This window comes from Pseudophryne corroboree, chromosome 3 (assembly GCF_028390025.1).
Source record: "Pseudophryne corroboree isolate aPseCor3 chromosome 3, aPseCor3.hap2, whole genome shotgun sequence".
Classification (NCBI taxonomy): domain Eukaryota; kingdom Metazoa; phylum Chordata; class Amphibia; order Anura; family Myobatrachidae; genus Pseudophryne; species Pseudophryne corroboree.
In genome coordinates, this window is record NC_086446.1 from 643,456,623 (window position 1) to 643,481,064 (window position 24,442).

Sequence of the window (24,442 nt, forward strand, 5' to 3'; positions counted from 1 at the left end):
AAGAGCAACATACTTTTCCTTGTCTGTCTTGTAGGTCTGTGCAATGTCTGGTACTAAAGGATCATCTGGGTTTGGATCACAAAGTAAGGAGCATATGGACAACAAAACTGCAAACAAGCAAAAACAGACAATAAAGCTCCCCACAGTTATTTGAAGTACATATGATTACAGAGATTTCAGATCACATCACGGGTCTTCCAATGCAATGGTTTCACATGAACACTGCATATTAAAGGGCCAGATGGTTTTCATACAATTCCAATGGCGTGGGAACTGAACATGCGTTGTCACACACAGTGCCCCCTAAGCCAGTTGCAGTAGTTTGTAGGTGTTCTTGAAAGCAGGGGCTGTAAGTGAAGAGGCCGTTCCAACGCAGATTTACTGGCCTCGGCTACAGCTCTAAGGCGGTCATTATAATTAACGCGAGGGTTACGCAAATGGCTGAATTTCTCCCAAATTATGAAATGCTTCAGACACAGCAGCATATCACAGAAGCCGGCAGGAAGCGTCTATTTACACAAGACACCACCTGCAGCATTAGCATAAATTTAGCAGTAGCAGCTGTAACAACCATCAAAGCTGCAATTGCACTGTGTAGTCCAACTATTCCAGTGTATTAGACATGCCAATCATGTGACAATTATGACAATATAAGATGATTTGGAGCCCTTAAGCTGGTCACACATGTACAAAATATTATTCCAACCAGACAGCTAGATGGCAAGAAAATCTGGTAATGTAATGCATGGGAGCACCTACAACTGGCTATATGCTCTTAAAGCTGGAAAATAGACAGAAGTTGTCGTTCAATTAGTTGGTTAAATACATTTTTTTTTAAACAACGTGTGCGAGTGACCAATTCCATCCATTTATTTTGAATTTGGGACCAAATGGCCAATCATTTGCGCCAATACATTACTAGATTTGCATATCAACCAGCCAGCTAGTTGGCTGGTTGGATGATAATCTTTACAATTGTGACCAACTTTAGGCCAAATAACCTTGTCTTCTCTCAATATAGGGCACTTTAAAGACTGGGATATCACTAGTTAAATTCATATGCTGTACCCAGGACCAGAGGCACCAAGGTGGTGGAAATCCGGTAGTAAGTGGGTCATTTACCTTTAGAGACAGTTAGTGCTGGAGACCACTGTGACCGCAGAATATCAAGACAAATACTTCCATTGCTGTTTATATTTGGATGATATATTTTTGTTGTGAATGCAACCTGAAAAACAAAAAGTACATTAAGAAAAACAAAAATACAAATACTAAAATAAGCAAATTTTAAATGTTACTTCAACCGAAGCAAGTTGATTTGCTCATAATTTTGTTAAAAAATAGAGTTTTAACCATTCAGAATTTCCTAAATTTGTGTAAAAAAAAAAATAAGATTTTAAACCCACCGGTAAATCTTTTTCTCGTAGTCCGAAGAGGATGCTGGGGACTCTGTAAGGACCATGGGGATAGACTGGCTCTGCAGGAGACATGGGCACTTTAAGAAAGACTTTAGATCTGCTGTGCACTGGCTCCTCCCTCTATGCCCCTCCTCCAGACCTCAGTTAGAGAAACTGTGCCCAGAGGAGACTGACAGTACGAGGAAAGGATTTTTGTTAATCCAAGGGCAAGATTCATACCAGCCACACCAATCACACCGTATAACTTGTGATATACTATCCAGTTAACAGTATGAAAACGACATAGCATCAGTCCAAGACCGATGAGACTATAACAGAACCCTTATTTAAGCAATAACTATATACAAGTCTTGCAGAAGTAGTCCGCACTTGGGACGGGCGGCCAGCATCCTCTACGGACTACGAGAAAAAGTTACCGGTAGGTTTAAAATCTTATTTTCTCTTACGTCCTAGAGGATGCTGGGGACTCCGTAAGGACCATGGGGATTATACCAAAGCTCCCAAACGGGCGGGAGAGTGCGGATGACTCTGCAGCACCGATTGAGCAAACAGGAGGTCCTCCTCAGCCAGGGTATCAAACTTATAGAACTTTGCAAAGGAGTTTGAACCCGACCAAGTAGTAGCTCGGCACAGCTGTAGCGCAGAGACCCCTCTGGCAGCCGCCCAAGAAGAGCCCACCTTCCTAGTGGAATGGGCCTTGACCGATTTAGGCAACGCAATCCCGCCGTAGAATGCGCCTGCTGAATCGTGTTACAGATCCAGCGAGCAATAGTCTACTTTGAAGCAGGGGCACCAATCTTGTTGGTTGCATACATGACAAACAGTGCTTCTGTTTTTCTGACTGTAGCCGATCTGGCCACGTAAATTTTCAAAGCCCTGACCACATCAAGGGACTCGGGATCCTCCAAGTCACACGTAGCCACAGGCACCACAATAGTTCATATGAAAGGATGAAACCACTTTTGGCAGGAATTGAGGACGGGTCCGCAATTCCGCTCTATCCATATGGAAAACCAGATAGGGGCTTTTATGCGATAAAGCCGCTAATTCTAAACACTCGCCTAGCCGAAGCCAAAGCTAATAACATGACCACCTTCCAAGTGAGATTTTTCAACGCCACCGTTTTAAGTGGTTCAAACCAGTGAATGAAACTTAATGAAACTTAACACCACGAAAAGGTCCCAAGGTGTCACCGGAGGTACAAAAGGAGGCTGAATATGCAGTACTCCCTTCACAAAAGTTTATACTTCAGGGAGAGAGGCCAATTCCTTTTGAAAGAAAATGGATAAGGCCGAAATCTGAACCTTAATAGATCCTAATTTTAGGCCGAAATTCACTCCAGTTTGCAGGAAGTGAAGGAAACGGCCCAGATGAAATTCTTCCGTAGGAGCATTCCTGGCCTCACACCAAGAAACATATTTTCGCCATATACGGTGATAATGTTTAGATGTCATGTCCTTCCTAGCCTTTATTAGCGTAGGTATGACCTCATCCGCTAGGATCCGGCGTTCAATCGCCATGCCGTCCAACGCAGGCACGGTAAGTCTTGGAATAGACCTGTCCCCTGTTGCAACCGGTCCTGTCTTAGTGGAAGAGGCCACGGATCTTCTGTGAGCATTTCCTGCAGATCCGGATACCAGGTCCTTCGTGGCCAATCTGGAACAATGAGGATTGTTCTCATTCCTCTCCCTCCTACCATTCTCAACACCTTGGGTATGAGAGGAAGAGGGGGAAATACATAGACAGACTGGAACACCCACGGTGTCACCAGGGCATCTACAGCTACTGCCTGAGGGTCTCTTGACCTGGTGCAATACCTCTGTAGCTTCTCGTTGAGGCGGGACGCCATCATGTCCATCTGTGGCAGTTCCCACTGACTTGCAATCTGTGCGAAGGCTTCCTAAAGAAGTCCTCTCTTGGATGCAGGTCGTGTTTGCGGAGGAAGTCTGCTTCTCAGTTTTCCACTCCCGGAATGAACTGCTGAAAATGCGCTTACATGATTTTCCGCCCAGCGGAGAATCCTGGTGGCTTCTGCCATTTCCACTCAGCTCTTTGTGCCGCCTTGGCGGTTTACATGAGCCACTGCGGTGATGTTGTCTGACTGGATCAGAACCGGTAGGTCGCGAAGCAATGTTTCTGCTTGCCGAAGGGCGTTGTATATGGCCCTCAGCTCCAGGATGTTGATTTGAATACAAGTTTTTTGACTTGACCCAAAGACCTTGGAAGTTTCTTCCCTGTGTGACTGCTCCCCCACCTCGGAGGCTCGCGTCCATGGCTACCAGAATCCAGTCCTGGATGGCGAACCTGCGACCCTGCAGAAGGTGAGCACTCTGCAGCCACCATAGGAGAGACACCCTGGCCCTAGGGGACAGGGTGATTAACTGATGCATCTGTAGATGTGATCCGGACCACTTGTTCCGTAGATCCCATTGGAAAGTCCTCGCATGGAACCTGCCGAAGGGAATGGCCCCGTAAGATGCCACCATCTTTCCCAGGACCCGAGTGCAGTGATGCACTGATACCTGTTTTGGCTTTAATCGGTTTTTTACCAGAGTCATTAGTTCCTGGGCCTTCTCTATCGGAAGATAAACCCATTTCTGGTCCGTATTCAGAATCATACTCAAGAAGGGCAGACGAGTCATAGGAACCAACTGTGACTTCGGGATATTGAGAATCCAGCCGAGTTGCTGTGACACCTTCAGCGAAAGTGACACGCTGTTCAACAACTGCTCTTTTGATCTCGCCCTTATTAGGAGATCGTCCAAGTATGGGATAATTGTGACTCCTCGCTTGCGTAGGAGCACCATCATTTCCGCCAATTACCCTGAAATTGGTAATGACAATACTGTACAGTAATTCTCAGGTACGCCTGATGGGGTGGATAAATGGGAACATGAAGGTATGCAGCCTTTATGTCTAGATACACCATAAAATCCCCCCCTTCCAGGCTGGCGATGATCGCTCTGAGCGATTCCACCTTGAATTTGAACCTTTTCAAGTATAGGTGCAGAGATTTTAATTTTAAAATAGGTCTGACCGAACCGTCCGGTTTCGGGACTACAGCCAAGGTTGAGTTATATCCCCTTCCTTGTTGAAGGAGGGGAACCTTGAGCACCACCTGTTGGAGATACAATGTGTGAATTGTATTTAATATTATCTCCCTTTCTGGGGGAGAAGCCGGTAGGGCCGATAAGGAAAACCGGCGAGGAGGCACCTCTTCGAATTCCAGCTTGTAACCCTGAGAAACAATTTCTATTGCCCAGGGATCCACCTGTGAGTGAACTCAGATGTGGCTGAAGAGTCGAAGACGTGCTCCCACTGGGGCGGACTCCCTTAGCGGAGCCCCAGCGTCATGCGGTGGCTTTAGTAGAGGCCGGGGAGGACTTCTGTTCCTGGGAACTAGCTGTGCCCTGCACCCTTACCTCTGGTAAGAAAGGACGCTCCTCGTACTTTCTTGTTTTTCTGCGACCGAAAGGACTGCATTTGATAATGTCGTGCTTTCTTAGGCTGTGAGGGAATATAAGGCAAAAGATCAGATTTACCAGCTATAGCTGTGGAGACCAGGTCCGAGAGCCCTACTCCACACAATTCCTCACCCTTGTAAAGTAAAACCTCCATATGCCTCTTTTAGTCGGCATCACCTGTCCATTGCATGTTCCACAGGACACGTCTATCAGAAATCGACATAGCGTTGACTCTAGAACCCAGTAGACCAATGTCTCTTTGACCATGTCATATTTATATATAACAGCATTTTATATATCCTAGGGTCAATAACATGGTATCCTTATCTAGGGTTTCAATCTCCGCTGATAAGGTATCTGTCCACGCTGCTATAGCGCTATAAACCCCTGCCAACACAATCGCCGGTCTGAGTAGTGTACCAGAATGTGTGTAAATGGACTTCAAAGTACTTTTCTGCATGCTATCTGCAGTATCCCTGAGGGTAGCTGTATCTTGGTATGTCAGCGCTACCTTTTGGGTAAACGTGGCAACGCCTTGTCCACCCTAGGGGAGGATTCCCATCGTATCCTGGCCCTAGCAGGGAAAGGATACACCATGAGAATTCTTTTGGGAAACTGCAGTTTCTTGTCTGAAGATTACCGCTCTTTTTCACACAATTAATTTGGTTCATGAGAGGGGGGGAAATGTTATCTCAGCTTTCTTCCCCTTAAACATGTGAACCCTCGTGTCAGGGACAGATGGGTCATCAGTGATATGCAAAACATCTTTTATTACAATAATCATATATTGAATACTTTTCTGCCAGTTTTGGCTGTAACTTTGCATCATCGCAGTCGACACTGGAGTCAGACTCCGTGTCGGTATCAGTGTCTATTATTTTGGATAGTGGGCGTTTTGAGACTCTGAAGGTCCCTGCGACATAGGGACAGACATGGGTAGATTCCCCGTCTGTTCTCTAATCTTTTGTGCAATAAATTTACCTCAGCACTTATTTCCACATATCCAGTCAGGTGTCGGTGTTGTCGACGGAGACACCACACACACATTTGCTCCATCTCCTCCTTAGAAGAGCCTTTTACCTCAGACATGTCGACACACACGTACCGACACACCACACACTCAGGGAATCCTCTTATCTGAAGACAGTTCCCCCACAAGGCCCTTTGGATAGAGAGAGAGTATGCCAGCACACACCCAGCGCTAATACCCCAGGAAAAAATAAGAATTTACTCACCGGTAATTCTATTTCTCGTAGTCCGTAGTGGATGCTGGGTACTCCGTAAGGACCATGGGGTATAGACGGGCTCCGCAGGAGACTGGGCACTCTTAAATGAAAGATTAGGTGCTATATCTGGTGTGCACTGGCTCCTCCCTCTATGCCCCTAATCCAGACCACAGTTAGGGAAACTGTGCCCGGAAGAGCTGACATTACTAGGAAAGGATTTGGAATCCAGGGTAAGACTCATACCAGCCACACCAATCACACCGTACAACTCGTGATAACTATACCCAGTTAACAGTATGAACAATAACTGAGCCTCTCTCAACAGATGGCTCATACAATAACCCTTTAGTTAAGCAATAACTATATACATGTATTGCAGAGAGTCCGCACTTGGGACGGGCTCCCAGCATCCACTACGGACTACGAGAAATAGAATTACCGGTGAGTAAATTCTTATTTTCTCTGACGTCCTAGTGGATGCTGGGTACTCTGTAAGGACCATGGGGATTATACCAAAGCTCCCAAACGGGCGGGAGTGCGGATGACTCTGCAGCACCGAATGAGCAAACTCAAGGTCCTCCTCAGCCAGGGTATCAAACTTGTAGAATTTTGCAAAAGTGTTTGAACCCGACCAAGTAGCAGCTCGGCAAAGTTGTAAAGCCGAGACCCCTCGGGCAGCCGCCCAAGAAGAGCCCACCTTCCTCGTGGAATGGGCTTTTACTAATTTAGGATGCGGCAGTCCAGCCGCAGAAAGTGCAAGCTGAATCGTGCTACAGATCCAGCGAGCAATAGTCTGCTTTGAAGCAGAAGCACCCAGCTTGTTGGGTGCATGCAGGATAAATAGCGAGTCAGTTTTTCTGACTCTAGCTGTCCTGGAAACAAAGTTTCAGGGCCCGGACTACGTCCAGCAACTTGGAATCCTCCAAGTCCCTAGTAGCCGCAGGCACCACAATAGGTTGGTTCAAATGAAACGATGATACCATCTTAGGGAGAAATTGGGGACGAGTCCTCCATTCTGCCCTTTCCATATGGAAGATCAGATATGGGCTTTTACATGACAAAGCCGCTAATTCTGACACACGCCTAGTCCAAGCTAAGGCCAAAAGCATGACCACTTTCCACGTGAGATATTTTAGCTCCACGGTCTTAAGTGGCTCAAACCAGTGGGATTTTAGGAATCCAACACACGTTAAGATCCCAAGGTGCCACTGGAGGCACAAAAGGGGCTGAATATGCAGCACCCCTGTAACAACGTCCGAACTTCAGGCAGTGAAGCCAGTTCTTTTTGAGAGAAAAAGGGATAGGGCCGAAATCTTGGCCTTTATGGATCCTAATTTTAGGCCCATAGTCACTCCTGACTGTAGGAAGTGCAGGAATCGACCCCCCTGGAATTCCTCTGTAGGGCCTTCCCGGCCACACACCAAGCAACCTATTTTCGCCATATACAGTGAAAAAGTCTTGCTGTCACGTCTTTCCTAGCCTTTATCAGCGTAGGAATAACTGCATCCGGAATGCCCTTTTCCGCTAGGATCCGGCGTTCAACCGCCATGCCGTTCAACGCAGCCGCGGTAAGTCTTGGATCAGACAGGGTCACTGAGAGGCAGAGGCCATGGGTCCTCTGAGAGCATTTCTTGCAGTTCCAGGTACAGAGTCTTTCTTGGCCAATCCGGAGCAAGGAATATTGTTCACACTCCTCCGTTTATTACAATTCTCAGCCCTTGGGTCTGAGAGGAAGAGGAGGGAATATATAGACCGACTGGAACACCCACGGTGTTACTAGTGCGACCACAGCTATCGCCTGAGAGTCCCTTGACCCAGCGTAAAACCTTTTTTATCTTTTTATTGAGGTGGGACGCCATGTAGTCCACCTGAGGCAGTTTCCATCAATTTGCAAAACTGCGTGAAGACTTCCTGATGAAGTCACCACTTTCCCGGGTGGAGGTCGTGTCCACTCCCGGAATGAACACTGCTGACAGTGCGCTTACTTGATTCTCCGCCCAGCGAAGAATTCTGGTGGCTTCTACCCTCGCCACCCTGCTCCTTGTGCCACCCTGGCGGTTTACATGAGCCCCTGCAGTCTGACTGGATCAGAACCGGTTGGTCGCGAAGCAGGAACTCCGCTTGACTTAGGGCGTTGTATATGGCCCTTAGTTCCAGGATATTGATGTGAAGGCAAGTCTGTTGGCTTGACCACAAACCTTGGAATTTACTTCCCTGTGTAACTGCCCCCCACCCTCGGAGGCTTGCATCCGTGGTCACCAGGACCCAGTCCTGACTGCCGAATCTGCGGCCCTCGAGAAGGTGACCACAGGAGAGACACCCTGGCCCTGGGGGATAGGGTGATTAACCGATGCATCTGAAGATGTGATCCGGACCACTTGTCCAGTAAGTTCCATTGTCCTTGCATGGAACCAGCCGAAGGGGATGGCCTCGTATGATGCCATCATCCTTCCCAGGACTCGAGTGCAGTGATGCACTGACACCTGTTTTGGTTTTCAATGGATTCCTGACCAGTGTCATGAGCTCCTGAGCTCTCTCTATCGGGAGATAAACCCTCTTCTGGTCTGTGTCTAGGATCATGCCTAGGCGAGGCAGATGAGCTGTAGGAACCAACTGCGACTTCGGAATATATAGAATCCAGTCGTGTTGCCGTTTCACTTCCAGAGAAGGTGATACGCTGTCCAGCAACTGCTCTCTTGATCTCGCTTTTATGAGGAGATCATCCAAGTATGTGATAATAGTGACACCTTGCTTCCGCAGGAGCACCATCATATCCGCCATTACCTTGGTGAAATTGGTAATGACAATCCCGTACCGCAATTCTGAGGTACGCCTGATGAGGTGGATAAATGGGGACACGAAGGTATGCATCCCTTATGTCCAGATTCATTTCAGGCTTGCAATGACCGCTCTTAGCGATTCCATCTTGAACCTGAACCTTTTCAGGTATATGTTCAGGTATTTTAATACAATATGGGTCTAACCGAACCATCTGGTTTCGGGATTATAACATGGTCGAATAACACCCTCTTGTTGAAGGAGGGGACCCTTGACCACCACCTGTTGAAGATACAATTTACGAATTGCAGTTAACACTGGCTCCCTCTCTTGGGGGGAAGCCCGCCAGGTCCTCGGTGAGGGGGCATCTTCTCACAGTCCAGCCTGTATCCCTGCGATACAATTTCTATTGCCCAGGGATCTAACAGGGAGTGAACCCACTTGTGGCTGAACTTACGAAGGCGTGTCCCCACCGGGCCTAGCTCCGCCTGTGGAGCCCCAGCGACATGCGGTGGATTTTTGTAGAGGCCGGGGAGGACTTCTGTTCCTGGGGACTAGCTGTGTTGTACAGCTTCTTTCCTCTGCCCCCGGCTCTGACAAGAAAGGACGCACCTCAGACTTTCTTGTTTCTTTATTCGAAAAGCTGCATTTAATAATGTCGTGCTTTCCTAGGCTGTGCAGGAATATAAGGCAAAATATCAGAATTACCAGCTATAGCTGTGGCGAGTGAGACCAGGCCCTAGAACCTTTCTCCACACAATCCTCAGCCTTCTATATGCCTCTTAAGTCGGCATCATCTGTCCAATGTATATTCTACAGGACACGTCAAGCAGAAATCGACATAGCTTTTGTCTCTAGGACCCAGTATACTCATGTCCCTTTGGGCATGCTTTATAATTATATATCTATCACTTAAGACAGCATCTTAAAATATTTATATGCATACTAGGGTCTCAATCTCTGCTGATAAGGTACCTGTCCACGCTGCCACAGCGCTATAAACCCATGCCGACACAATCGCCGGTCTGGGTAGTATACTAGAATGTGCACACTATCTGCAGGATCCCTGAGAATAGCTAGTGCAAACAGGACACCCAAGGGGAAGATTCTCAACACATCCTGGCCCTAGTGGGGAAAGGATACAGCCTGAGAATTCTCTTGTGGGAAGCTGCCGTCTCTTGTCTGGAGATTCCCGCTCTTTTTCCTCATGAAAGGAGGGAAATTTACCTCAGCATTCTTCCCCTTAACATGTGTACTCTCGTGTCAGTGACAGATGAGTCATCAGTGATATGCAAATCATCTTTTATTCCAATAATCATATATTGAATATCTTTTAGCCCTCTTGGCTGTAACTTTGCATTATCGTAGTCGACAGTGGAGTTAAACTCCGTGTCGATACTTTGTTATTTTGGATAGTGAACATAGAGAGACTCTGAAGGACTCTGTGACATAGGGACAGACCAGGGTAGATTTCCTTTCTGTTCCCTAACCTTTTGTGCAATAATTTTACCTCCGCACTTACACATATCCAAACAGGTGTCGGCGTTGTCGACGGAGACACCCTCCCACACACATATCCGCTCTATCACCTCCTTAGAGGAGCCTTTTACCTCAGACATGTCGACACACGCGTACCGACACACCACACACACAGGGGATGCTATTCTTGAAGACAGTTCCCCCACAAGGCCCTTTGGAGAGACAGAGAGAGAGTATGCCAGCACACACCACAGCGCTATATAATACAGGGATGTATACTATACTGAGTGATTTTTCCCCTATAGCAGCTTATATACACAGTTTTGTGCCTAAATTTATGTGCCCCCCTCTCTTTTTTTACCCTTTGTGTACCAGGATACTGCAGGGGAGAGCCTGGGGAGCTTCCTTCCAGCTGAGCTGTGAAGAGAAAATGGCGCCGGTGTGCTGAGGAAGAAGGCCCGGCCCCCTCAGCGGCGGGCTTCTGTCCTTTTATGTACTTTAATGGCGGGGGTTAATGCACATATACAGTTTATCAGACTGTATTATGTGCTTTTCGCCAAGTAAGGTTATCTAATTGCTGCCCAGGGCGCCCCCCCCCCCCTGCTGCCCAGGGCGCCCCCCCAGCGCCCTGCACCCATGAGTGTGCGGTGTGCTAAGGGAGCAATGGCGCACAGCTGCAGTGCTGTGCGCTACCTTAATGAAGACCGGAGTCTTCAGCCGCCGATTTTCAACTTCTCTTCGTTCTTCTGGCTCTGCAAGGGGGACGGCGGCGCGGCTCCGGGACCGGACGACCGAGGACTGGGCCTGTGTTCGATCCCTCTGGAGCTAATGGTGTCCAGTAGCCTTAGAAGCCCAAGCTAGCTGCAAGCAGGTAGGTTCGCTTCTCTCCCCTCAGTCCCACGTAGCAGTGAGTGAGTCTGTTGCCAGCAGATCTCACTGAAAATAAAAAACCTAACAAATACTTTCTTTTCTAGGAAGCTCAGGAGAGCCCCTAGGGTGCATCCAGCTCTGGCCGGGCACAGATACTAACTGAGGTCTGGAGGAGGGGCATAGAGGGAGGAGCCAGTGCACACCAGATATAGTACCTAATCTTTCTTTTAAGAGTGCCCAGTCTCCTGCGGAGCCCGTCTATACCCCATGGTCCTTACGGAGTACCCAGCATCCACTAGGACGTCAGAGAAACACACAATGTGTTTACCCAGTAGCGCTGTAATACTATTATTTGCTGCCAATTATGTGCCCCCCCTTCTTCTCTGAAACCCCCTTTCACCGTGGATAAGCAGGGGAGAGTCCGGGGAGCTTCCTCTCAGCTGTGCTGTGGAGAAAATGGCGCTGGTGAATGCTGAGGGAGAAGCACCGCCCCCTCGGCGGCGGGCTTCTGTCCCGCTTAAATATAATAAAACTGGCGGGGGCTCTTTATATATACAGTGCCCAGCTGTATATATATCTCTTTTGCTAGAAATGAGGTTTACATTGCTGACCAGGGTGCCCGCCCTGCACCCTTACAGTGACTGCCGTGTGTGAGGTGTGTGGGAGCAATGGCGCACAGCTGCACTGCTGTGCGTTACCTCAGTGAAGATCATGAAGTCTTCTGCCACCTCTGAAGTCTTTTTTTCTTCTCATACTCACCCGGCTTCTATCTTCCGGCTCTGTGAGGAGGACGGCGGCGCGGCTCCGGGACGAACTCCAGGGTGAGACCTGTGTTCTGACTCCCTCTGGAGCTAATGGTGTCCAGTAGCCTAAGAAGCAGAGCCTTGAAACTCACAGAAGTAGGTCTGCTTCTCTCCCCTCAGTCCCTCAAAGCAGGGAGTCTGTTGCCAGCAGGCTCCCTGAAAATAAAAAACCTAACATATATACTTTGTCAGAAAGCTCAGGAGAGCTCTCTGAAAAGCACCCAGTCTCCACTGGGCACAGTATCAAACTGAGGTCTAGAGGAGGGGCATAGAGGGAGGAGCCAGTGCACATCAAATCTAAAGTCTTTCTTAAAGTGCCCATGTCTCCTGCGGAGCCAGTCTATCCCCATGGTCCTTACGGAGTCCCCAGCATCCTCTAGGACGTAAGAGAAATATCTTAAATGTGTTCAACTCAAAGAAATTTAATGTTGTATCATTCTAATCTATATATAAAATAAGAAATACGCTGTTTTGTGTTATATGGTTTATTGGTTCTTTACTTTTTAGAACTTACATAAAGATCTGAATACATTAAATCTATGCAGGAATTCTGGAAATTGGAAAACATACAATCTTTGAAGCACCGCTGTATATTAGCCAGATGCTCTAGTGTGACTATATTAAAAAGTGTCATCCTCCCATTCCTTTACAGACCGTTGTGGCCCCACGTAGTTAGGATAGTGTCCTGCTGCAATCTGACACAGGCCCTAAAGCTGGTTCTGAGTTGTGTATAAATGAATCAAGCCACACCATATTCCCGCAAACTCAGTCCACCAGGAATATATATTCAGTTTAGTAATAAACAAGGTATGATAAACAGTGATCCCCCATGTAACGCTCTAGGTTTAGCATTATTTTGTTATAACGAATTTCATTTTATGCCTCTAAAATTCAGCTTTACGCTTCCACCTGATGTCAGTGTTCAGTACCAGACCTGGATATAACATGAACTTGCAGCAGTACTACTGGTTCCTAGAAGGATCATCTCCCTACACCCTTTGGACTGTGAACCCCAGTGATGGGGCTGTCGCAGGGATGGTTTTCTCCACTAAATTGTCACAGGTGAATGCCAACTCAACCATCTCTTGGGGCACCGGTGTTTCTAACAAAACAAATACCACGGCACAGCATATAGAAATAGACTACAGTCTATTCCTCACCTGTTCTTCCATTAGCATGCTGCCTGACAAGCTTAGATCTTGGGAATTAAATCTAATTTATATTGATATTAAGGAGAATCCCTTTATTATTTAGCACTGTTTCACTTAGCACTCAAGATCTGACGAACCAGTTAACGTTAAGCAAGCGTTTCCTGTATATTAATGTGGAACAGTGGCGGATATTGAATAAACCTCAAAGTCAGACAATCCAACCGATCCCCTAGCTTGTTGCTTCTACTAAAATTAAATACATAGTGTACACACACACACACACATTTATATGTACACTATTTCTAAACACTGTGCCAGGTATTTTAAACCTATTGATTTCTCTAGTGCCTCAGATGAACTGAATAATAAGAATTTACTTACCGATAATTCTATTTCTCGGAGTCCGTAGTGGATGCTGGGGTTCCTGAAAGGACCATGGGGAATAGCGGCTCCGCAGGAGACAGGGCACAAAAAGTAAAGCTTTAGGATCAGGTGGTGTGCACTGGCTCCTCCCCCTATGACCCTCCTCCAAGCCTCAGTTAGGATACTGTGCCCGGACGAGCGTACACAATAAGGAAGGATTTTGAATCCCGGGTAAGACTCATACCAGCCACACCAATCACACTGTACAACCTGTGATCTGAACCCAGTTAACAGTATGATAACAGCGGAGCCTCTGAAAAGATGGCTCACAACAATAATAACCCGATTTTTGTAACTATGTACAAGTAATGCAGATAATCCGCACTTGGGATGGGCGCCCAGCATCCACTACGGACTCCGAGAAATAGAATTATCGGTAAGTAAATTCTTATTTTCTCTATCGTCCTAGTGGATGCTGGGGTTCCTGAAAGGACCATGGGGATTATACCAAAGCTCCCAAACGGGCGGGAGAGTGCGGATGACTCTGCAGCACCGAATGAGAGAACTCCAGGTCCTCCTTAGCCAGGGTATCAAATTTGTAGGATTTTACAAACGTGTTTGCCCCTGACTAAATAGCCGCTCGGCAAAGTTTTAAAGCCGAGACCCCTCGGGCAGCCGCCCAAGATGAGCCCACCTTCCTTGTGGAATGGGCATTTACATATTTTGGCTGTGGCAGGCCTGCCACAGAATGTGCAAGCTGAATTGTATTACACATCCAACTAGCAAAAGTCTGCTTAAAAGCAAGAGCACCCAGTTTGTTGGGTGCATACAGGATAACAGCAAGTCAGTTTTCCTGACTCCAGCCGTCCTGGAACCTATATTTTCAGGGCCCTGACCACATCTAGCAACTTGGAGTCCTCCAAGCCCCTAGTAGGCGCAAGACACCACAATAAGCTGGTTCAGGTGAAACACTGACACCACCTTAGGGAGAGAACTGGGGACGAGTCCGCAGCTCTGCCCTGTCCGAATGGACAAACAGATATGGGCTTTTTTGAGAAAAAAAACCACCAATTTGACACTCGCCTGGTCCAGGCCAGGTCCAAGAGCATGTTCACTTTTCATGTGAGATGCTTCAAATCCACAGATTTGACTGGTTTTAAACCAATGTGTTTTGAGGAATCCCAGAACTACGTTGAGATCCCACAGTGCCACTGGAGGCACAAAAGGGGGTTGTATATGCAATACTCCCTTGACAAACTTCTGGACTTCAGTAACTGAAGCCAATTCTTTCTGGAAGAAAAATCGACAGGGCCGAAATTTGAACCTTAATGGACCCCAATTTGAGGCCCATAGACACTCCTGTTTGCAGGAAATACAGGAATCGACCGAGTTGAAATTTCTTCGTGGGGCCTTCCTGGCCTCACACCACGCAACATATTTTCGCCACATGTGGTGATAATGTTGTGCGGTCACCTCCTTTCTGGCTTTGACCAGGGTAGGAATGACCTCTTCCTGAATGCCTTTTCCCTTAGGATCCGGCGTTCCACTGCCATGCCGTCAAACGCAGCTGCGGTAAGTCTTGGAACAGACATGGTACTTGCTGGAACAAGTCCCTTCTTAGCGGCAGAGGCCATAAGTCCTCTGTGAGCATCTCTTGAAGTTCCGGGTACCAAGTCCTTCTTGGCCAATCCGGAGCCATGAGTATAGTTCTTACTCCTCTACGTCTTATAATTCTCAGTACCTTAGGTATGAAAAGCAGAGGATGGAACACATACACCGACTGGTACACCCACGGTGTTACCAGACCGTCCACAGCTATTGCCTGAGGGTCTCTTAACCTGGCGCAATACCTGTCCCGTTTTTTGTTCAGACGGGACGCCATCATGTCCACCTTTGGTAATTCCCAACGGTTTACAATTATGTGGAAAACTTCCCCATGAAGTTCCCACTCTGCCGGGTGGAGGTCGTGCCTACTGAGGAAGTCTGCTTCCCAGTTTCCATTCCCGGAATGAAACACTGCTGACAGTGCTATCACATGATTTTCCGCCCAGCGAAAAGTCCTTGCAGTTTTTGCCACTGCCCTCCTGCTTCTTGTGCCGCCCTGTCTATTTACGTGGGCGACTGCCGTGATGTTTTATCCCACTGGATCAATACCGGCTGAGCTTGAAGCAGAGGTCTTGCTAAGCTTAGAGCATTATAAATTTACCCTTAGCTATATTTATGTGGAGAAAAATCTCCAGACTTGATCACACTCCCTGGAAATTTTTTCCTTGTGTGACTGCTCCCCAGCCTCTCGGGCTGGCCTCCGTGGTCACCAACATCCAAAACTGAATGCCGAATCTGCGGCCCTCTAGAAGATGAGCACTCTGTAACCACCACAGGAGAGACACCCTTGTCCTTGGATATAGGGTTATCCGCTGATGCATCTGAAGATGCGATCCGGACCATTTGTCCAGCAGATCCCACTGAAAAGTTCTTGCATGAAATCTGCCGACTGGAATTGCTTCGAAGGAAGTCACCATTTTTTTTTTTTTACCATGGCCCTTGTGCAATGATGCACTGATTTTAGGAGGTTCCTGACTAGCTCGGATAACTCCCTGGCTTTCTCTTCCGGGAGAAACACCTTTTTCTGGACTGTGTCCAGAATCATCCCTAAGCACAGGAGACTTGTTGTCGGGATCAGCTGCGATTTTGGAATATTTAGAATCCACCCCTGCTGTTGTAACAGTATCCGAGATAGTGCTACTCCGACCTCCAACTGTTCCCTGGACTTTGCCCTTATCAGGAGATCGTCCAAGGGGTAATTAAGACGCCTTTTCTTCGAAGAAGAACCATCATTTCGGCCATTACCTTGGTAAAGACCCGGGGTGCCGTAGACAATCCAAACGGCAGCGTCTGAAACTGATAGTGACAGTTCTGTACCACGAACCTGAGGTACCCTTAGTGATAAGGGCAAATTTGGGACATGGATCCCGGTTCGTTATCACTGCTCTGAGTGACTCCATCTTGATTTGAACCTTTGTAAGTGTTCAAATTTTTTTAGATTTAGAATAAGTCTCACCTAGCCTTCTGGCTTCAGTACCACAATATAGTGTGGAATAATACCCCTTTTCTTGTTGTAGAAGGGGTAATTTAATTATCACCTGCTGGGAATACAGCTCGTGAATTTTTTCCCATACTGCCTCCTTGTCGGAGGGAGACCTTGGTAAAGCAGACTTCAGGAGCCTGCGCAGGGGAAACGTCTCGACATTCCAAACTGTACCCCTGGGATACTACTTGTAGGATCCAGGGGTCCTGTACGGTCTCAGCGTCATGCTGAGAGCTTGTCAGAAGCGGTGGAACGCTTCTGTTCCTGGGAATGGGCTGCCTGCTGCAGTCTTCTTCCCTTTCCTCTATCCCTGGGCAGATATGACTCTTATAGGGACGAAAGGACTGAAGCTGAAAAGACGGTGTCTTTTTCTGCAGAGATGTGACTTAGGGTAAAAACGGTGGATTTTCCAGCAGTTGCCGTGGCCACCAGGTCCGATGGACCGACCCCAAATAACTCCTTTTCCTTTATACGGCAATACACCTTTGTGCCGTTTGGAATCTGCATCACCTGACCACTGTCGTGTCCATAAACATCTTCTGGCAGATATGGACATCGCACTTACTCTTGATGCCAGAGTGCAAATATCCCTCTGTGCATCTCGCATATATAGAAATACATCCTTTAAATGCTCTATAGTCAATAAAATACTGTCCCTGTCAAGGGTATCAATATTTTTAGTCAGGGAATCCGACCAAGCCACCCCAGCTCTGCACATCCAGGCTGAGGCGATCGCTGGTCGCAGTATAACACCAGTATGTGTGTATATACTTTTTATGATATTTTTCCAGCCTCCTGTCAGCTGGCTCCTTGAGGACGGCCCTATCTATAGACGGTACCGCCACTTGTTCTGATAAGCGTGTGAGCGCCTTATCCACCCTAAGGGGTGTTTCCCAACGCGCCCTAACTTCTGGCGGGAAAGGGTATACCGCCCATATTTTCTATCGGGGGGAACCCACGCATCATTTAATTTATCTGATTCAGGAAAAACTACGGTAGTTTTTTCACATCCCACATAATACCCTCTTTTGTGGTACTTGTAGTATCAGAAATATGTAACACCTCCTTCATTGCCCTTAACGTGTGGCCCTAATAAGGAATACGTTTGTTTATTCACCGTCGACACTGGATTCAGTGTCCCCGTCTGTGTCTGTGTCGACCGACTAAAGTAAACGGGCGTTTTAAAAACCCCTGACGGTGTTTTTGAGACGTCTGGACCGGTACTAATTGTTTGTCGGCCGTCTCATGTCGTCAACCGACCTTGGCGCGTGTTGACATTATCACGTAATTCCCTAAATAAGCCATCCATTCCGGTGTCGACTCCCTAGAGAGTGACATCACCATTACAGGCAATTGCTCCGCCTCCTCACCAACATCGTCCTCATACATGTCGACACACACGTACCGACACACAGCACACACACAGGGAATGCTCTGATAGAGGACAGGACCTACTAGCCCTTTGGAGAGACAGAGGGAGAGTTTGCCAGCACACACCAAAAACGCTATAATTATATAGGGACAACCTTATATAAGTGTTTTCCCTTATAGCATCTTTTTTATATATTTCTAACGCCAAATTAGTGCCCCCCCTCTCTGTTTTAACCCTGTTTCTGTAGTGCAGTGCAGGGGAGAGCCTGGGACCCTTCCCTCCAGCCTTTCTGTGAGGGAAAATGGCGCTGTGTGCTGAGGAGATAGGCCCCGCCCCTTTTTCGGCGGCCTCGTCTCCCGCTCTTAACGGATTCTGGCAGGGGTTAAATATCTCCATATAGCCCCCGGAGGCTATATGTGAGGTATTTTTAGCCAAAAAAGGTTTTCATTTGCCTCCCAGGGCGCCCCCCTCCCAGCGCCCTGCACCCTCAGTGACTGCCGTGTGAAGTGTGCTGAGAGGAAAATGGCGCACAGCTGCAGTGCTGTGCGCTACCTTAAGAAGACTGAGGAGTCTTCTGCCGCCGATTCTGGACCTCTTCTCGTTTCAGCATCTGCAAGGGGGCCGGCGGCGAGGCTCCGGTGACCATCCAGGCTGTACCTGTGATCGTCCCTCTGGAGCTAATGTCCAGTAGCCAAGAAGCCAATCCATCCTGCACGCAGGTGAGTTCACTTCTTCTCCCCTAAGTCCCTCGTTGCAGTGATCCTGTTGCCAGCAGGACTCACTGTAAAATAAAAAACCTAAGCTAAACTTTTCTAAGCAGCTCTTTAGGAGAGCCACCTAGATTGCACCCTTCTCGGCCGGGCACAAAAATCTAACTGAGGCTTGGAGGAGGGTCATAGGGGGAGGAGCCAGTGCACACCACCTGATCCTAAAGCTTTACTTTTTGTGCCCTGTCTCCTGCGGAGCCGCTATTCCCCATGGTCCTTTCAGGAACCCCAGCATCCACTAGGACGATAGAGAAAATTGTTTGAAATATCTTCATTAGAGTTTTTTTTTCTCTAGAACACCTTTAGTAGAATGTATTTGCTAAAATATTTTTTATCAGTGGCTTTAATTTCTTTATACACAGGCTTTGGGCAGAAATTCAATTAGCCACTGTAGATTACAGCAGAATAATTGTTCCCCCTTTAGCCCAGAAGTCAGATTTATGAACTATTCAGTGCATGGACCAGAAAGGATTATTGCTCACAGCCGGACAATGACAAAAAACATTCTGGATCATTTTGTATGATTATCAAATAAGACTGTATTATCTTCCAGCCAACAAGTTCAATCGTATCCATTGCAGTTGTGTAACAAAAAACAAAGTAACAGCATAATAATGTGTCACTACATAAAACAAAAATGCCTGACTATGGGGCCAATTCAATTGTTTGTCTCCCCAGCCACTACAAGATGGCGCCCAAAGGAGCAAGTCAATTGTTGCTCAGTTCGAGCGGGCATGCCGCAAGGGAAACATTTCAGCTCATAGCCTCCTGAGGTGCGAGCTGAAAGGTGCATAAACGCCGTGGTCTGGGGTCTCAAACCTGTACTTTAGGCAGGTTTAGCAGATTTGCCTGGCTAATCCCAGTACTAATGGGCACGCACACGGTGCATGCGCGGCCAACTGTGACAATTGAATAGCCCCGGTGGGCGCCCAATACTTTTGGATGCCCACAAAACAACTGAATCTGCCACTATGAATCTAAGGCTGGGTACACACTATAGCATCGGATTGGCCACCCAGCCGACCTGCCAAGTATGCCGCACAGCATACACACTTACTGACAAATATGCCATACCACAGAAACCGGTTGTAACATCCCTGTCGGCTTCTCCTTTGGCCAGCCGACAGATTGTCCGTATACCAGGCATATGTAACAATATATCTGCATCTGCTGTGTTGCATACCCACCGATGCACTTGATATATGGTTAGTTAGTTGACTGTAGGAACAATATATTGCATAGTGTGTACCCAGCCCAACTAAACAGTTGCTAATATTGGTCAAAATTGTGAATTTGCAAAGAGTTGCGCTCCCCTTGAAACATACCAATGTCAATGTTCCTTCCACGGTAACTGAATTCAGTGATCAGTATATATTTTGGCTCTCAATTTCAAGCCCTTTTCAAAACGTATTAACCTATGTTCCCCCAACACTGTTCCCCAATTTATTCATTTTCAACAAAAATAAATAATCTGAGCAGGTATAACTTCAGAATTTTAGGAATACTATAAATAACGTCGTAATACAGTCTGGCCTGATCATATATAATGTACAAGTGAATAAAAAAAAAAAAAAAAACGCAAACCACAAAACATTCTGATAAGCAATCTGATGTCATTTATTTATAAATGATTACAAGCATAATTTAGAATGCTTAAATAGGTTTATTCACCACATACTAGTACTCAAATACCAAATTCCTTACCTTTGGTGGTTTGAAAGGATAGTCTGTTGGAAACTGGATTGTGAGAAAGAAGACCCCTCCTTGATAAGGACTGTCAGGCTGAGAAACAAAATACAACAAAACATCCTGAATAAATATCACCTATCCGCTACACAGAGTAGAGACCATGGCTTTACTTATAAGAACTCCGCTTATCTCACCAAGAACCAAGCCACGACACAAGTAAATTAATGAATATTCATGAGGCACCTGCTAATAGTGAATTAATAGACTATAAATACTGTTTCAGCCAACAAAACAGCACAAGTGGCCTTTACGAAGCAATTGCTGTCCCACCCAATGGAATGGAAGTGGAACAGGGCCTGGTACCGCCGCATCTACTAATTAAGGTGTTTAGAGCATAAAGCAAAATAAAAAAGCACTAGCACAACCTGATTTGAAGGCTATACTTTGATTCCAAAGCCAACTAGATGAGGAAAATTAAAAGTGCTATAAAGTGTAGCGTTGGTATGTACTACTCTGATGCAGCAGGGTAAACTGACAACATATTACATACTTACAGGTCCCATAATGGTTGCTTGCCAATGAAACACTGGAAAGAGGAAATAAGAATAGTAAACACTAATGCAACAACAGATTAAACAATAAATGAAAAAAAGGTCAACAAGAAAAAAAAAAGGCAGCTTTCAACTTACTGTCATCACCCACTGGTCCAGCGGAGCATTGAGCAGGAGGATCACGTTGCAAATCAGTCAACTCCTTAAAAAGGGGGAGGAAGGAGGAGACCATCACATACAGGCACACAATGGCCAAAACTTCTTAAAAAGGTACCAACAGTCCAGGTTTGAGGGATATTCCTACTTGTGCACAGATGGTATAATCAAACTGACTGAGGTATTAAGTCACCTGTGTCTAAGCATGAACATCCTTAAAACATGGACTGTTGGGGTACCTTGAGTGCTGCATGTGGGAACCATTGCCCTATGATCATGTATATGACAAAATTAAGGGATGTACAATTGCATATAAGACATTTCTTCCACTGTCAAAAGTTGCTTTTAAATATCTTTTTGGTATGACATCCAAAATGTAATTTAAAACTTGTTTCTCAACAAATTCAACAACCAAAAAAATAATGTATAAACATAAACCAAATTATACATTTAAAACTAATTAAGTGACTGAACATGACTTTTTAATACAAGTGTCAAATGTAGCATCACATAAGTTACCTCACAAACTGAACCCAAGAGTCCCATCACTCTTTCTAATTACTCCATAACAGTAAGTTTAACCCCTTGCCTGGTAATAACATATGATGCGACAGCACCCAGGAGTGCGTTAACTGGCCAGATTGCATCACATATATGTGTCTGTCTGGCCCCCGTTGCTCCCCCAGTCTTAAATGGATGAAATCCATTCTGCAAAACCTGTCTGACCACAGACATCACTCCCTGAATCGTACCCCAGAATGCCTTGCGAGCGGCACATGTGCTGTAACTAAAAGTGTTATATTACCCTCCCCTGCACAACTGTGCTGATAGTCAGCTGCAGCAGGGGAAAATGATGATCAGGTCACCCCTGCCCCAAGCTCCGCTGCAATAAGGGGAGGGTGCGGGGCTATACTGGGGGGGGGGGGGGGGGGGGGGGTCGGGGGGAGGAAGAGAGATTGATAATGTATTAAAACTACAAAGAAACAAAAAACATCACACATAGGGGTCAATTCAATTCGGCAACTTATGAATAGCGCCGGGAATTAGCTCCCGACGCTATTCAATTCAGCTCCAGTTAAGTCGGCGATGTCCCGTTCTCGCCGACTAAACAGGTTGAATTGTCGGGAGAACGGGCATTCTCCGACTTAACTCCCCGGCGCGAGGCTGATTCCCGACAGAATCAGCCTGGCGCCGGCCGCGAGGAAGCACTTTTGTCGGGTTTCTTCTCTCATCCCCCGGGGATGAGAGAAGAATTCCCGACAATTGCGGGTAACTAGCAGCTGAATTGAATAGCGTCGGGAGTTAATTCCCGGCGCTATTTATAAGTTGCTGAATTGAATTGACCCCATAGTGACACAGGGAGTTGGGGTTATGGGCATTAAACAGTGGGAGTTTAGCTGACACTGAGGTGAAGGGAATTTATTACTACTAAAGTGGTGGGGGTAGATAAAGACTTTAAACTTTTTTTTCTTAATGTAAAAGAGGGAGACAATTTGTTTGTTTATTCACAAATAAACTCGAAGGGTGGTATTCAATTTCCTCCCGTGTGCACCTGCCAACAGCTATTCAATTCTTTCTGCAGATGGGTGCGCCAACATCATTACTGCTCGCTACTCCCGGGGGTAGGGGGGCTGCAAAGAGCTAAGTGACCTGTTTAAGCGCTCAAACGGGACTTTTCACGTCATGCCCATTAGTTTAGTAGAGGCTTAGCTGCTTTACGTGGCTAAATCAGACTTTTAGGGCATGATCAGCGCAATAAAAAAATAAAAAAAAGGAACAATTGAATTTCCCTGTCATCAGATGATATAACAATTAAATACCACCCAAATTGTCAGTTAAGTGGTTAACCACTTGCCTGGCATGGTGGCATCAGATGCCACCGTGCCTGCAAGTGATTTATCTGACCTGGTCACACAGGATGTGACCAGTCAGATAAACAGTGTTAGCAGTGGTAAGAAAACTTGCTGATCGGTCAGCACGGCAGGATCCCCCACCCCCAGCAGCTGCAGACAATAGCAGACGCTGGTAAGTGTAAATCATCGCCCCCAAGACCCCCCATGCACCTGCCCGGGCTCTAAAAGATAGTCGCAATGATCACGATGTTACCGATCGATGTTCCGATGTTAAGCGACCTAAGATTCAAAATGGAGGAAAGTGCACAAACTAAGGTGCAAAGGCAAAAGACAGGTCCAATACAAGTGACTTGTGTAAGGCATAATCCGCAACTTTATACTAATTCCTTTGCGACAAAATAAGCATAGGGCTGCAAACAAGTCAGCAAGCTGGGAGCAAGTTCAGGTTGTTGGGAGGGGAGGGGGGGGTGGGGAGAGTAATTGGGGGTAGTCTGCCTGCCGCTGTCAACATTTCCACATGACTGCAACTCACCCCCTCACCTCAGACGCAAAATTCAGAAAAACAAACAGCCCTGGAATCGCTGCCTGTGGGTCATGCCAGGCATCTTCTGCCATACAGCGCAAACATTATAGGTGCATGAAGGCACATCTGTAAAACTAATTTTTCTTTACATTTCCTGGTTAAAAATATTCGTTATGGTAAGAACTTACCGTTGATAACAGGATAATATTGAGATATGACGACGCGACAGTGGATTTGCACCAATCGGTCAAAGCTTTCGGCCTCCCAGCATGCAACAGGACCGTCAATATATCCCCGCCTCCTGGCTCAGGCAAATCAGTTGTTTTTCCAAAGCTCAAGGCAGGAGCATCATAGAGAGCCCTAACCAAGCGAGAAGAACACACACATGCACACCCTTCCGTACAAGAAGGAAGAGCTTTGTGAGAGAAAGGATCCTCAAATCAGGTGCGTCAGGGTGGGACTTAGGCGAAATACAGTTATCAACAGTAAGTTCTTACCATAACGAATATTTATCCAGCAGGATCCACAGGTTATCCGCAGGATAACATTGGGAAGTCCCAAAGCAATTTAGTGGTGGGGACGCTCCTGATTGGACAGGGGAATCCTTTGCCCGAATTCAGCGTCCTGAGAGGCAAAAGGCATAATGTCTAATGAATGTGTTAATGGAGACCATGTGGCTACCTAACATATCTATTCTGCTGAAGCACCACGTTGTGCTACCCATAATGGACCTAACTTACGAGTAGAATGAGCAGAGACATTAGCCGGAACAGGGAGATCAGCTTGAGAGTATGCTTCTGAAATTTCATCCGAAGCCACTTCGCCAGTGCATGTTTATCAGCAGGCCATCCCCTCTTGTGAAGTCCATAGAGAATGAAGAGAGAGTGTGTC

General features: G+C 46.7%; 1 protein-coding gene and 1 long non-coding RNA gene across 3 annotated transcripts in view; one reads left to right on the forward strand and one right to left on the reverse strand.

The window, feature by feature from the left end:
- Positions 1-24,442, reverse strand: part of UBE2D1 (ubiquitin conjugating enzyme E2 D1) — a 139,598-nt gene that overhangs the window by 31,761 nt on the left and 83,395 nt on the right. The window contains exons 2-6 of one of the 2 annotated variants that reach the window (XM_063961743.1): positions 21,158-21,221; positions 21,023-21,054; positions 20,484-20,561; positions 1,123-1,228; positions 14-107 (exon numbers count right to left, since the gene is read on the reverse strand). In XM_063961743.1, coding sequence (XP_063817813.1) covers positions 14-107; positions 1,123-1,228; positions 20,484-20,561; positions 21,023-21,054; positions 21,158-21,221 — 374 coding nt within the window. Of the gene's footprint in view, positions 1-13; positions 108-1,122; positions 1,229-20,483; positions 20,562-21,022; positions 21,055-21,157; positions 21,252-24,442 lie in introns of those variants that run through there. The other variant, XM_063961742.1, reaches the window with a different exon arrangement.
- LOC135058115 (uncharacterized) lies at positions 12,697-20,314 on the forward strand. The gene is made up of 3 exons (XR_010244613.1): positions 12,697-12,845; positions 12,934-13,100; positions 19,142-20,314. It is a non-coding gene; the product is annotated as an uncharacterized LOC135058115 (long non-coding RNA).